The sequence below is a fragment of the Pseudorca crassidens genome, chromosome 6 (genome assembly GCF_039906515.1).
Source record: "Pseudorca crassidens isolate mPseCra1 chromosome 6, mPseCra1.hap1, whole genome shotgun sequence".
Taxonomy (NCBI): Eukaryota; Metazoa; Chordata; class Mammalia; order Artiodactyla; family Delphinidae; genus Pseudorca; species Pseudorca crassidens.
This window is the reverse complement of record NC_090301.1, coordinates 38,324,548-38,338,544: the sequence shown is the minus strand read 5'-3', so window position 1 is coordinate 38,338,544 and position 13,997 is coordinate 38,324,548. Positions and strand designations below refer to the sequence as shown.

Sequence of the window (13,997 nt, the reverse complement as noted above, 5' to 3'; positions counted from 1 at the left end):
TGGACAAATTATTAGAAAGGTATAATCTCCCAAGACTGAACCAGAAAGAAATAGAAAATATAAACAGACCAATCACAAGCACTGAAATTAAAACTCTGATTAAAAAACTCCCAACAGGGCTTCCCTGGTGGCACAGTGGTTGAGAGTCCGCCTGCCAATGCAGGGGACATGGGTTCGTGCCCCGGTCTGGGAAGATCCCACGTGCCACGGAGCAGCTGGGCCCGTAAGCCATGGCCGCTGAGCCTGCGCGTCCGGAGCCTGTACTCCGCAACGGGAGAGGCCAAAACACTGAGAGGCCTGCATACCGCAAAAAACAAAAACAAAAAAACTCCCAACAAACAAAAGTCCAGGACCAGATGGCTTCACAGGCGATTTCTATCATACATCTAGAGGAGAGTTACCACCTATCCTTCTGAAACTATTCCAAAAAATTGCAGAGGAAGGACACTCCCAAACTCATTCTTTGAGGCCACCATCACCCTGATACCAAAACCAAAGATACCACAAAAAAGAAAATTACAAGCCAATATCAGTGATGAACAAGATGCAAAAATCCTCAACAAAATACTAGCAAACCAAATCCAACAATATGTTAAAAGGATCAAACACCATGATCAATTTGGATTTATCTGAGTGATGCAAGGATTTTTCAATATCTGAAAATCAATTAGTATGACACACCACATCAACAAATTGAAGAATAAAAATCATATGATCATCTCAATAGATGCAGAAAAAGCTTTTGACAAAGTTCAACACCCATTTATGATAAAACAAAAAAACTCTCCAGAAAGTGGGCATAGAGGGAACCTACCTCAACATAATAAAGGCCATATATGACAAACCTACAGCTAACAGCATATTCAGTGATGAAAAGCTGGAAGCATTTCCTCTAAGATCAGGAACAAGACAAGGGTGCCCACACTCACCACATTTATTCAACATAGTTTTGGAAGTCCTAGCCATGACAATCAGAGAACAAAAAGAAATAAAAGGAAACCAAATTGGAAAAGAAGAAGTAAAACTGTCACTGTTTGCAGATGACATAATCCTATAAATAGAAAACCCTAAAGATGCTACCAGATAACTACTAGATCTCATCAATGAATTCAGTAACGTTACAGGATACAAAACTAATACACAGAAATCTGTTGCATTTCTATACATTAACAATGAAAGATCAGAAAGAGAAATTAAGGAAACAATCCCATTTACCATTGCATTCAAAAGAATAAAAGCCCTAGGAATAAACCTACCTAAGGAGGCAAAAGAACTGTACTCTGAAAACTATTAGACACCGATGAAGGAAACTGAAGATTGCACAGATGGAAAAATATACTATGTTCTTGGATTGGAAGAATCAATATTGTCAAAATGACTATACTACCAAGGCAATCTACAGATTCAATGCAATCCCTATCAAATTACCCATGGCATTTTTCACAGAACTAGAACCAAAAAGTTTACAATTTGTATGGAAACACAAAAGACCCCAAATAGCCAAAGCAATCCCAAGAAGGAAAAATGAAGCTGAAGGAATCAGGCTCCCTGACTTCTGACTATACTACAAAGCTACAGTCATCAAAACAGTATGGTACTGGCACAAAAACAGAATTATAGATCAATGGAACAGGATAGAAAGTTCAGAAATAAATCCATGTGCCTATGGTCAATTCATCTATGACAAAGGAGGCAACAATACAATGGAGAAAAGACAGTCTCTTCAATAAGTGGTGCTGGGAAAACTGGACAGCTACATGTAAAAGAATGAAACTAGAACATTCTCTAACACCTTACACAAAAATAAACTCAAAATGAATTAAAGACCTAAAGGTAAGACTGGATAATATAGGGAATTCCCTGGCAGTTCAGTGGTTAGGACTGTGTGCTCTTACTACTGAGGGCCCGGGTTTGATCCTTCGTCAGGAAACTAAGATCCCACAAGCTGCGTGGCACAGCCAAAAAATAAATAAATTTTAAAAAAAGACTGGATACTATAAAGCTCTTAGAGGACAACATAAATCATATTTTCAAATTTGACATATTTATGTCAAAGGCAGGACACTCTTTGACATAAATCATAGCAATATCATTTTGGATCCACCTCCTATAGTAATGAAAAAAATAAACAAAAATAAACAAATTGGACCTAATTAAACTTAAAAGCTTTTGCATAGCAAAGGAAACCATAAACAAAACGAAAAGGCAACCTATATTATGAAAAAAAAATTTGCAAATGATGCGACCAACAAGGGATTAATCTCCAAAATATACAAACGGCTCATGCAGCTCAATATCAAACAACCCAATCAAAAAAATGGGCAGAAGACCTAAATAGACATTTCTTCAAAGAAGACATACAGATGGCCAATAAGCACATGAAAAGATGCTCAACATCACTTATTATTAGAGAACTGCAAATCAAAACTACAATGAGGTATCACCTCACACTGGTTAGAATGGCCATCATCAAAAAGTGTACAAACAATAAATGCTGGAGAGGGTGTGGGAAAAAGGGAACCCTCCTACACTGTGGGTGGGAATGTAAACTGGTACAACCACTATGGAGAACAGTATGGAAGTATGTTAAAAAACTAAAACAGAAATACCATATGATCCAGCAATCCCACTCCTGGACATATATCTGGAGAAAACCGTAGTTTGAAAAAGATATGGATACCCAAATGTTCATTGCAGCACTATTTACAACAGCCAAGACACGGAGGCAACCTAAATGTCCACTGATAGGAATGAATAAAGATGTGGTACATATATACAATGGAATACTACTCAGCCATAAAAAAGAATGAAATAATGTCATTTGCAGCAACATGGATGGACCTAGAGATGATCATACTAAGTGAAGTAAATCAGACAGAGAAAGACAAATATCGTATGATATCACTTATATGTGGAATCTAAAAAACTGATACAAATGAACTTATTTACAAAACAAAAACAGATTCACAGACTCTGAAAACCAACTTATAGTTACCAATGGGGACGTGTGGAAAGGAGGGATAAAATAGGAAGTTGGGATTAACATATACACACTACTATATATAAAATAGATAACCAACAAGGACCTACTGTATAGCACAGAGAACTGTACTCAATATTCTGTAATAACGTATATGAGAAAAGAATCTGAAAAAGAATGGATATATGTATATGTATAACTGAATCACTTTGCTGTACACCTAAAACACAACATTGTAGATCAACTATAAAATAAAAATTTAATTAAAAAAATAGAAAAAATAAAATGAAAACTTTTTTAATTAAAAAAAATAGGCAGAAGGCCTGGAGGATAGAAAAAATAACTGCTCATCTCCTTCTTCTTTCTAAAGTAAATTTATGCTCAATTTTTATGTTGTTACTCGGAACTGTAGCAAGTATGTTCCTCCAAAGGAACATCTCTGAGCAAGGAGTAGCTTGCTAGTGATCCTGAACATGGTATTTAATCTCTCATAAATAAGATGGGGATGATCATAACAACAATAACATCTACCTTGCAGGTGATTCTCCGACAGAATCAGAGTTAATGTATCTAAAATATCCTGCACTGTACTTAGAACACAGTAGCATAGTAAAAACACTCAGCAAATGGTAGTTATGATTTTAAATGTTAAACAAACTCATGCAATTATCAGCTTTTTTTTCTTAAAAGACTGCTAGAGAGATTTATTGTGTCCTCCAAGGCTATTCAGCAGATACTGGAGTTACAGCACAGTGAGTTGAATTCAAGAGAGAAATTCTGAACACAGAGTACTCAACTCCACAGGATTCCAAGACACGAATCTACCTGATCACTCTATCACAGTCGGCTTTATTATTACCTGCAAATGGCATGAAATAAAATATATATATAAGCATATGAAACAACTTTAATTACAAAAATAAAGTTTATTTAAATTCTATACATACACACACATACACACAGAGTGCACCATACATTTACTTATTACATACAAATTCTGCTTCTCAACTACAAAGTTATGTATACAGTGTAAACAGTGGTAAGAATTCCTAAAAAGCCCCCACTGTACTTCTTTCATCCTACGTCTCATACTTGTTTTCCTCCCACAGTTGGACTGGGTCTTATAATCCATATGTACATTTATTATAGTATTTGTTTCCCCCTAAAAAGAAACTCTAAAAAGCTCTTATTAAACTAAGTATATCTAACAAGTACTGTTATCTTAGATCCAAGAATATGTAATATTTGAGATATGTAAAAGGTTTTTATCTGTTTCGACTTCATCAGTAACACCTTATTCCATACATACAATTCCCTAGTCTTCCTATTACACTCCTAGTGATCTTGAAATGAAAACCAGGTCATGGCTACTGAACCTAGTCACGTTTTCTTTTTTTCTTTTTTCTTTTGGTCAGAAAGCCAAACATTGATAATGCATTTTTGTATTTGCCTCAGAGCAGTTTGCTATGAATTAAGCCCAGCCTCCCAGCTCTCAGTCTTTATGGCTAAGATACATGCAGGTGAAAAGTAAAAGATTAACTCCATTACTTGTCTTCCTACCACATAACCATTTAAAATAAGTTTGCAAGGAACTAAGTGAATTACATAATTGTGCTGACGTAAGAGTCCCAATCTGTCTTTCCTCTACTAAGCAACCTCCTTTTCTATGTGTTTGAAAAACTAACGGCAATAGTAACAGGGCACTAAGAAATGGATGACTGACAACAATGATATATGTAGAAATGTAGCAAACATTTCTTTCAAATAAATATATGCTCAAGGTCTGTATTTAAAGAACTGTATTGAGAGGTAATATCTTTCTCACTACTGTATTCCAAACACCTATCACAGTGCCTGGTACATAGTAGGTGTTTAATTTACAGTATTAAATACACAAATGAATAAATGGTGTGAAAAAAATAGTGTATTCAACTCTATGCTGGTTCAATGGCTAATACTGTCCATTTCAGTTTGGGGGACAACTTACCAAAAAATGGTAACGGAAAATGACAGACCAATATAAAATTCTTGCAGGAATGATAATTTTGCATATCTACCAAAAAATTATTATCATATTTTAAAAATGAAATACACGGATAATTCTGAAATTATCATGTCCATTTTTGGGTTAATAATAAGCCCTGAGACAGAAAATACTGGTCCATGCACAGCAGCTGCCCAAGCTGCTTTACCCAGCTGAGGGGCTTTATATAGAACAATAAGTATATAAAAGCTTCTGGGCCATTCCAATATTCCCGCTGTTCTGATATATGAGAGACAAATTGTAGGCAATATCTCTTCGTAAGTCTAACTGGTCAACTTCCATACCCTAGGGGGAAAAAATATATGAATGAGTTATATTTCAAACTGACAACCAGGACAATTTTATGGCAAATAAATAGTTTTGTAAGTGTTCAAAAAACTATTAAAATTCATAATACTAAAAAAAAATTATAAAACTAGACATATACCTTGGATTTAAATTTTTATTAGGTAATGCTGATTCAGTTAATTGTTACAGTAACTGTATCATCAAATATTTTTAAATGTGTAACCAATAAGTTAAAGAAAAAAGTTTCATCCGCAAGACATGGCAGAATGAACTGTAGATGAATTAGGATTTAAGAGTAAAAAAGTGAAACCATAAAAGAAAAATACCGTTGAAAAATACAACAATATAATCTTGGGTAGGAAAGGCCCTTCTAAGTATAACAGCAAAAGTAGAAACTATAAAGAGAAAGATTGATATGACTTCATAAAAAATGTAAAACTTCTGCATGCAAAAAAAAAAATCATAAAACAAATGACCAGATGGGAAAAAAATACCTGTACTATATAACAGAAAGGCATATAAAGAATAGGTCTAGGAGGGCATACACCAAATTGATTATAATGATTACCTTATGAGTGTTATTACCTTTTTTTCTACTTAAATAACAAAGAAATGAATGGAATCAATCAATGGAATAGATTAGATCTATGTTCCTAATCTTCCCCATGCAAAATTTTGTAGTCAACTGAAAAAACATCTGTAACAATGAAAAATGATACCTATAAAGCTTAAGGAGCAATACATAAAGTACTTATGAAATGAAGAACACAAAAGTATATGTATTTCATCAGCATAACTGTAAGAATATGTATTCATTTGCTTAACGGCTAAACTTGAACAAGGGTAATAGAAAACAGTTGTGAGGGAATGTGGGGATTATGAGTGCAACTTAAAAAAATTAACTGTGAAAACATACTTTCCTTCAGAAATTAAAAATCAGGCTTTAAACACAGACTATCATAGTACTGGCAACACTTCACCCTACATTACATTATCTTAAACAAAACTGTATTTATATTGGTCTTTCATTTTTATAAAGAAGTATGTTAGTTACACTTTTGAACTTGGAAATGATAATGGCTACATTACTCAATATTCAGGCTTCCTGTCTACCATCTCACACCTGTTAACCACAGGGGCTATCTTAGGATAACTGAAATGGCCATAACCAGAAGTCATATATGGCCACATGGTTGCTGATCAGGTCATTAAGGCCAGGATATCAAAGAATTACTTGTTGCTGAACATAATTAAATAAGTGCATTCAATAAAGGGAAGATATATTTTGATATATAAGCTACAATTAATTTCACTGTCTGGACCACTACACTGAGCTAACTGCACTTATCTACAGATGAAATGAGGTGACTCCTCAGTTTTTAGAGTAAATCATACAATACCTCTACCATGAATGGAGGGAGCTCCAGGGCCTTCTGATAATAGTGGATTGCAAGGTGAATCAGCCCCAGTTGGTGAAGGCCACGGCCCAAATTGTAGAATGACTCCTGGCAAGGCCCACGTAGACTGAGGTATCGATTAAGAAAGGAAAAGCCCTACCAAAAAGAAAAAGATAAATAATTCAATAGTTCACTCGTTTGACAGTATGTGCCAGGTACAGGAATACAAACCTTTTTTTTCAGAAAGGCAGTGCCACCCTAAAAGAATATATGCCTGTGGTGTAGTGTCATATCACAATATAGTCAATATCTCTTCTGAAGGTGTAGAAGAGAGATTTTTTTAAACTAAAGACAAAAGAATTCATAGAAAACAAAGCCAAGTGTTACAACTAGCTGTTAAAGATCTGTAATCTATAAGCACACAGAATATATATTTTTATGGTTTCAAGTTGGCTTTTGTGGCATTAGAGGCCAGTAAAATTTTAGGTTTGAGATACATGTCTAAAAGCTTGACCAAAATATAAAATCCAAGCCCTTATAATGACAATTCAGAAAGTTTCATCCTCATGAGCAAACTCACTTGAGCATATCTAACCTTTCTGGGTAAATGGTACCCTTTATATACCTCTCAGAACCTTAATAACCTCTTAACCTTAAAAAACTTGCTTTTTTTTCCCTCTGAAAACTTCTGACTCAATAGTTTTATGGAGAAACTGATTATTTCAGAGCCTAACTGTAATGATGCAGGCTCCCTGTGTGTCACAGTGTCCAAAAAGCAACTTGCTTCTTCACTTCTTTTTGTATTCACTTTCCCCTTTAATGCAGCTTCAACTTTTATCATGCACGGAAAGCTTCAAGTTGCAAGGTGCAAGTATCTGATGTAAATAATTAAATAAATATATTACCTGAGTTAAGAGTAAGTCAACTAATTTGTATGTACAGAAAATAAAATGCAAATTTCCTGGGTGATCTGCTATGTAATAAATGGTCACAAATTTTCCTTCATAAATTAATAATAAAAATTAAGGAATTCTTTAGAATTAATGCATTCTAGGAATAAAAATTATGCTCAGTAAACAAATCATACTTTCTGCACAATAAATGAACCCATTTGAGTATATGAATATGACCTCTACTCCACTGACATGGTTCTCTGTTAAGTAACAGCAGACAATCTCAGAAATATCTTAACTTCTTATTTAAAAATGAGAAATTTAAAGACAAAAATCTGAGAGAGAACGTTTTCTTTCCTTTCCTAACTACTTAAAAAACAGGTATATACATGCATCAAATATATAAACATAAAAACTGAAATAGAAGCAAAAGTGTTGAGGATACAGGGGTGTACAAGACAGATAAGATCTCTGATCTCTTGGAGTTTATATTTTTACTAGAGGAGACAAGTTATGTAAAAAAGTAAACAAGAAAACAAAAAGGTAATTTCAAACTGCTTTACGAACTAAAAAGACTTTAAAAGGGCACATTGTGGTGATGATGTAAGGAAACAGTCACACAGGCACGTATTCATACCTTATTGTATGTATATATTATTATATTTTTTAAATTAATTAAAAAATCTTAAGGACCTAGAAGGCTGGAAGCCTCTGAGGCTCCAGAATATAAGGAAGTCTGCACAGGGTTCCTTAAGATTCTGCCTGTGTCGTCTTCATTTATGATCTGGCTGCGCACCCTTTTCTACATGGTTGCATAAGTCTTAGCCAGGAGTACCCCTAGATGTTGGTCCATGAGTGCTGAACATAGGGATAGGTGTTGGGTACTCCCAACATGTGCGCTAAGCAGGTGCTACTTTTGAAGCAGAGTAACAAAAGCATTAAGTGTATTCATTTTTAAAGAACATAAAATCAAGTAATGAGGAATCCAAATGAATTACCTGCACAATAAGAGCATGTCTCTTTAATACATACTTCTGAGATGCCATGTGAATAAAGGTTAGGCCTATACAGAGGCTGTAGAGAGGTTCATGGGGATGGCTGCGAAAGGCCTGCACATACTGTCCTGAAAAATGAACAGTGATGTCAGATGGTGGGACAAAAGCATAGTTCCTTATTTCTTCAACACTTACTCTAATATATTTTAAGGTAAACAAACGTTACTGTTACTTTAACATATGCAAGGAGTACATTCTAAAATATCAACCAGTGACCTCCCTGGTGGCACAGTGGTTAAGAATCTGCCTGCCAATGCAGGGGACACGGATTTGAGCCCTGGTCTGGGTAGATCCCGCATGTGGCGAAGAACTAGGCCTGTGCACCATAACTACTGAGCCTGTGCTCTAGACCCCCTGAGCCACAACTACTGAGCCCGTGTGCCACAACTACTGAAGCCTGCGCGCCTAGATTCCATGCTCAACAACAAAGAGAAGCCAACGCAATAAGAAGCCCGCACACTGCAGTGAAGAGCAGCTCCTGCTTGCCGCAACTAGAGAAGACCTGCGCGCAGCAATGAAGATCCAACACGGGCAAAAATTAATTAATTAATTAATTAAAATTAAAAAATATCAACCAGGTGCACATTAATTTGAATTTTAAAATAATATATAACATATAACAAAATTAGAAGGATTTATCCATGAGTATATCCTGACCATGAAGATTAAATATGAGTATAAAAGTAACTTTTTTAAGGTACAGTTAAGACATTTCCATGTAGAACAGTACTTCCAAAATAAACAATGTATCAATTGTGATCAAAAATATATCTTATGACCTTAAATCTTTTTAAAGCCAATGGGGGAATGTGTCTTTTGGTGAATTCTTTCATAAAATTAATTGAGACCTATCTTATAAATTCAAATGTGATGGATCATGGAGGTGAGAAAAAGAAACATAGTTTTGTTTTGTTTTCTAGGTTATGGGTATTATTTTCCCAAACATAGCAACTACTTTGTTTTTCCTGAGAAGAGCTAAATGTATCTAATAATAAAATAAGAATTCATGGTTTTGTGAATTCCATGTGCTCTATATATATAATTGTCTCATATCAAATGCCTAACTGTATGAGACAGAGGAATTTAAGCAAATTTTTCTTATAAATGTATGATCTCTTATCATATAGATAAGAAAACTTCTATTCCAGAAGGCACAGCACTGTAAAATCTCTTTAGCAGCACAGATGGTAGCCTGCCGTTTGGACTTCCTATTTTTGTGTAGTGTAAAAGTTTCTAAATATAGGAAAATAAAATAAAATCTCTATTTTATATTTTCTTAATATTAAACTAACAATTCCAAAAAAGCATACACAATGAAGGAAAGTTTCAGTGTCTGATGTTCAAGAGTACTGGCTGAACAACTATAAAAACAGCAGCCATACACAAAGAAACATGAAAGTATTAAACAGACAAAATCACAGTATATTCAGAAGTGACCTTGGCAACACTAGCTTTCAGGCAGCAGGAGATACATGTCTCACCTAAACTTTTGGTTAGGTATTTTTCTACTTGTGTGCTCCTGATTCCTTATTATAGAAATTTCCTATAAATGATTAAATTTTCCCTGAGTTTAATTAGAATTAGTAAGAGCTATGTAAATAAATCTTAATATAAAGACTTGTCTCCCACCAGTCAGAATGACCATCATCAAAAAAGTCTACAAACAATAAATGCTGAAGAGGGTGTGGAGAAAAGGGAACCCTCCTACACTCTTGGTGGGAATGTAAATTGGTGCAGCCACTATGTAGAACAATATGGAGATTCCTTAAAAAACTAAAAATAGAACTACCATATGATCCAGCAATCCCACTCCCGGGCACATATCTGGAGAAAACCATGTTTGGAAAGATACATGCACCCTAACGTTCATTGCAGCGCTGTTTACAATAGCCAAGACACAGAAGCAACCTGAATGTCCACTGACAGATGAATGGATAAAGATGTGGTACATATCAATGGAATATTACTCAGCCTTTAAAAAGAATGAAATAATGCCATTTGCAGCAACATGGATGGACCTAGAGATTATCATACTAAGTAAGTCAGACACAGAAAGACAAATATCATATGATATTGCTTATATGTGGAATCTAAAAAAAAAAAGATACAAATGAACATATTTACAAAACAGAAGCAGACTCACAGACTTTGAAAACAAACTTAGGGTACCAAAGCAGAAATTGAGACTTTGGGATTGACATATACACACTACTATATTTGAAACAGATACCCAACATGGACCTACTGTATAGCACAGGGAACTCTACTCAATATTCTGTAATAGGGGACTTCCCTGGTGGTCCAGTGGTAAAGAATCCGCCTTCCAATGCAGGGAACGTGGGTTCGATCCCTGGTCAGGGTACTAAGATCCCACACATGCTGTGCGGCAAATAAGCCCACGCGCCACAACCACTGAGCTCGCACACCTCAACGAGAGAGCCTGTGTGCCACAAACTACAGAGCCCACATGCCCTGGAGCCTAAGCACCACAACTAGAGAGAAGCCCGCACACCACAACGCAGAGCCCATGTGCCGCAGCTAAGACCGAATGCAGCCAAAAAAAGAAAAAAGAAAAATAAATAAATAAAACAAAGAAATATATTTTAAAAAAATTCTGTAATAACCTAAATGGGAAAAAAATTTGAAAAAGAAGAGATATATGTATATGTAAATAAGTAAGTAAATAAATAAATAAAGGGGGAAAAAAAAAAAGACTTGTCTCCTAAAGCAGGCATCCCCAACCCGTCCATGGCCTGTTAGGACCCGGGCCACACAGCAGGATGTGAGCGGCAGGCGAGCAAGTGAAGCTTCATCTGTATTTACAGCCACTCCCCATCGCTCCCATTGCTGCCTGAGCTCCATCTCCTGTCAAATCAGTGGCAGCATTAGATTCTCATAGGAGCGCGAATCCTACTGTGAACTGTGCATGCGAGGGGTCTAGGCTGCATGCTCCTTATGAGAATATAATCGCTGATGATCTGAGGTGGAGCTGAGGTAGTGATGCTAGCGCTGGGGAGCGGCTGCAAATACTGATTATCATTAGCAGAGAGGTTTGATTACACAGAGACCATAATAAATCAACTGATGCAGACTCATATCAAAACTCTATCAGTGAGTGGCGAGCAAAAACAAGCTCAGGGTTCCCACTGATTCTGCATTATGGTGATTTGTATAATTACTTCATTATACATCACAATGTAATAATGATAGAAATAAAGTGCACAATAAATGTAATGTACTGGAATCATCCCAAATCATCCCCACCCCCACCCCCCCTCCACCCAACCCCACCCCTGGTCCGTGGGAAAACTGTCTTCTATGAAACTGGTCCCTGGTGCCAAAAAGGTTCGGGACCACAGTCCTAAAGGAGTGAACTATCAGCAAATCTTAAGTTCCTCTTTGTTACTATAGCAAATTAAAATCAGGTAGCAAAGCATCCATAATTAATGAAAATTATTTTGAGAACGAACAAGCCTCAGCAGGGAGAGTTGTTGAGCTTTAAAGTCCTACTTTCGGACTTCCCTGGTGGCGCAGTGGTTCAGAATCCACCTGCCAATGCAGGGGACACAGGTTTGAGTCCTGGTCCGGGAAGATCCCACGTGCCGCAGAGCAACTAAGCCCGTGTGCCACAACTACTGAGCCTGTGCTCTAGAGCCTGTGAGCCACAACTACTGAGCCCGCATGCCACAACTACTGAAGCCTGTGCTCCACAACAAAGAGAAGCCACTGCAATGAGAAGCCCATGCACCGCAACGAAGAGCAGTCCCCGTTTGCTGCAACTAGAGAAAGCCCACATGCAGCAATGAAGACTCAACGCAGCCAAAATTAATTAATTAAAAAAACCATTCAAAAAAACAAAGTCCTACTTTAAAGACCTACTTTAACCTTTTGAAACCAAAGCATCGTAAGAAAAATAAATATTAATTATTATAGTTACTGAGAACACTTATAGCCACTTACTATATGTGCCAGGCATTATTTTAAGTACTTTATATTAACTCATTTAATTTCCACAATAATCTACAGGGTAGGTCCAATTATTATCTCCATTCCAGAGATAAAGAAACCAAGGCAGAGGGAAAGAGACAAAGTCATATGCCAGGACACTCACCAAGTGCATGCTTAAAACTACCAGATACGAATGCATTGTGTCCATTCAAGACACACAGGGCATGATTATCTGGGTTTTTCAGCATTAAACGGAGACAAAAGCGGTGATGTCGTACATCTTGGGAATGCATGGTAACTTGATTGAAAATGTTCCAGAGCTGGGGTTTATTGACATTTTCCATTACCATTATCCTAAAATTGCAGAAAGAGGGTGAGGGTAAAAAATAATGTAAAAAGAAAAATCTTCCTGATTTTTAAGACTGAAACCTTTCAGTGGTGTCCCACCAACACTGAAATGCACCGCCCCCAACAAGGGGGATGTAGTGCTTCTACATCTTGTTTCTGCTTTTCAACAAAACTTTTAAACCACAAAACAGAATCAAGAGGTTTAAGTTTCACTTTTTCTCTCCCAGCCCACTCTCATAGCTGCAGAACAATGAACACTGCATAATAATAATGTGTATCAGACATTGTTAAAAGCTGTTACATACGACAACTCACTTAACTCTCACAGTAATCCTATAAGGTGGTAATATTATGATGCCTGTTTTATCACAATAAATGGGGAGACTGAGGCACAAGAGGTTAAGTAAATGAGAATGCATGCTCTCATATACTGCTTCTGAGAATCATCAATGAACAAATTAATCTGTAAGTGACAAGAGTTAAAATAAAACAGCTTATTAAATCCTGGACATGAGAAACTACGTCAAAGTAAATATACATGCTCCATCAAAGAATCTAATTAAAATAAGTTATTGGAAAATCACCTGATATAGTTATATGCCTTTCTGAAATTTTTGTCCAGAATTGCAGCAGAGAGACCAAAGTATTCTAGCTCTTTGCGTTTTGGCCTGTCCTCATAAAATGAGTAATATTCCAATGAAGAATCCACAAGTAACTCAGCCTCCTGAAATCGGGATAGGTCACATAAGGAGTATATGGCCTTCAAAAGAAGGTTCCACCAGTCATCTTTTGTCAAAACACTCGTGAGTACAGCAAATATTGCTAAAATGAGACCAATGAAAATCAGTTAGGACACTGCACTTCCAGAAATAAGAGTATTAGAAAGAAAATTCACATGACCAATTTTATGGTTAAATTTAATAACCATGGCCCTATGGGACTGAATTCTTGCCAACATTCTTCTGACAATGATGAGAAGGAGGGAGCTGCTTGTTTCCACTCCCTCAACATGACCCCCCTCTGCTCTGCCTGCCTAACAACCTG

General features: G+C 36.3%; 1 protein-coding gene across 6 annotated transcripts in view; it reads right to left on the bottom strand.

Moving 5' to 3' along the window:
* The window catches only part of GTF3C3 (general transcription factor IIIC subunit 3), an 86,332-nt gene that overhangs the window by 53,507 nt on the left and 18,828 nt on the right, over positions 1 to 13,997 (bottom strand). For 2 of the 6 annotated variants that reach the window (XR_010944333.1, XM_067741139.1), the window contains exons 14-18: positions 13,538 to 13,775; positions 12,769 to 12,959; positions 8,601 to 8,725; positions 6,713 to 6,865; positions 5,173 to 5,309 (exon numbers count right to left, since the gene is read on the bottom strand). Coding sequence is in view for 5 of the 6 variants with exons in the window: in XM_067741139.1 (XP_067597240.1) it covers positions 5,187 to 5,309; positions 6,713 to 6,865; positions 8,601 to 8,725; positions 12,769 to 12,959; positions 13,538 to 13,775 (830 nt within the window). In the remaining variant the exon portion in view is untranslated. Of the gene's footprint in view, positions 1 to 3,682; positions 3,840 to 3,886; positions 5,310 to 6,712; positions 6,866 to 8,600; positions 8,726 to 12,768; positions 12,960 to 13,537; positions 13,776 to 13,997 lie in introns of those variants that run through there. The other 4 variants (XM_067741136.1, XM_067741141.1, XM_067741137.1 and 1 more) reach the window with 3 other exon arrangements.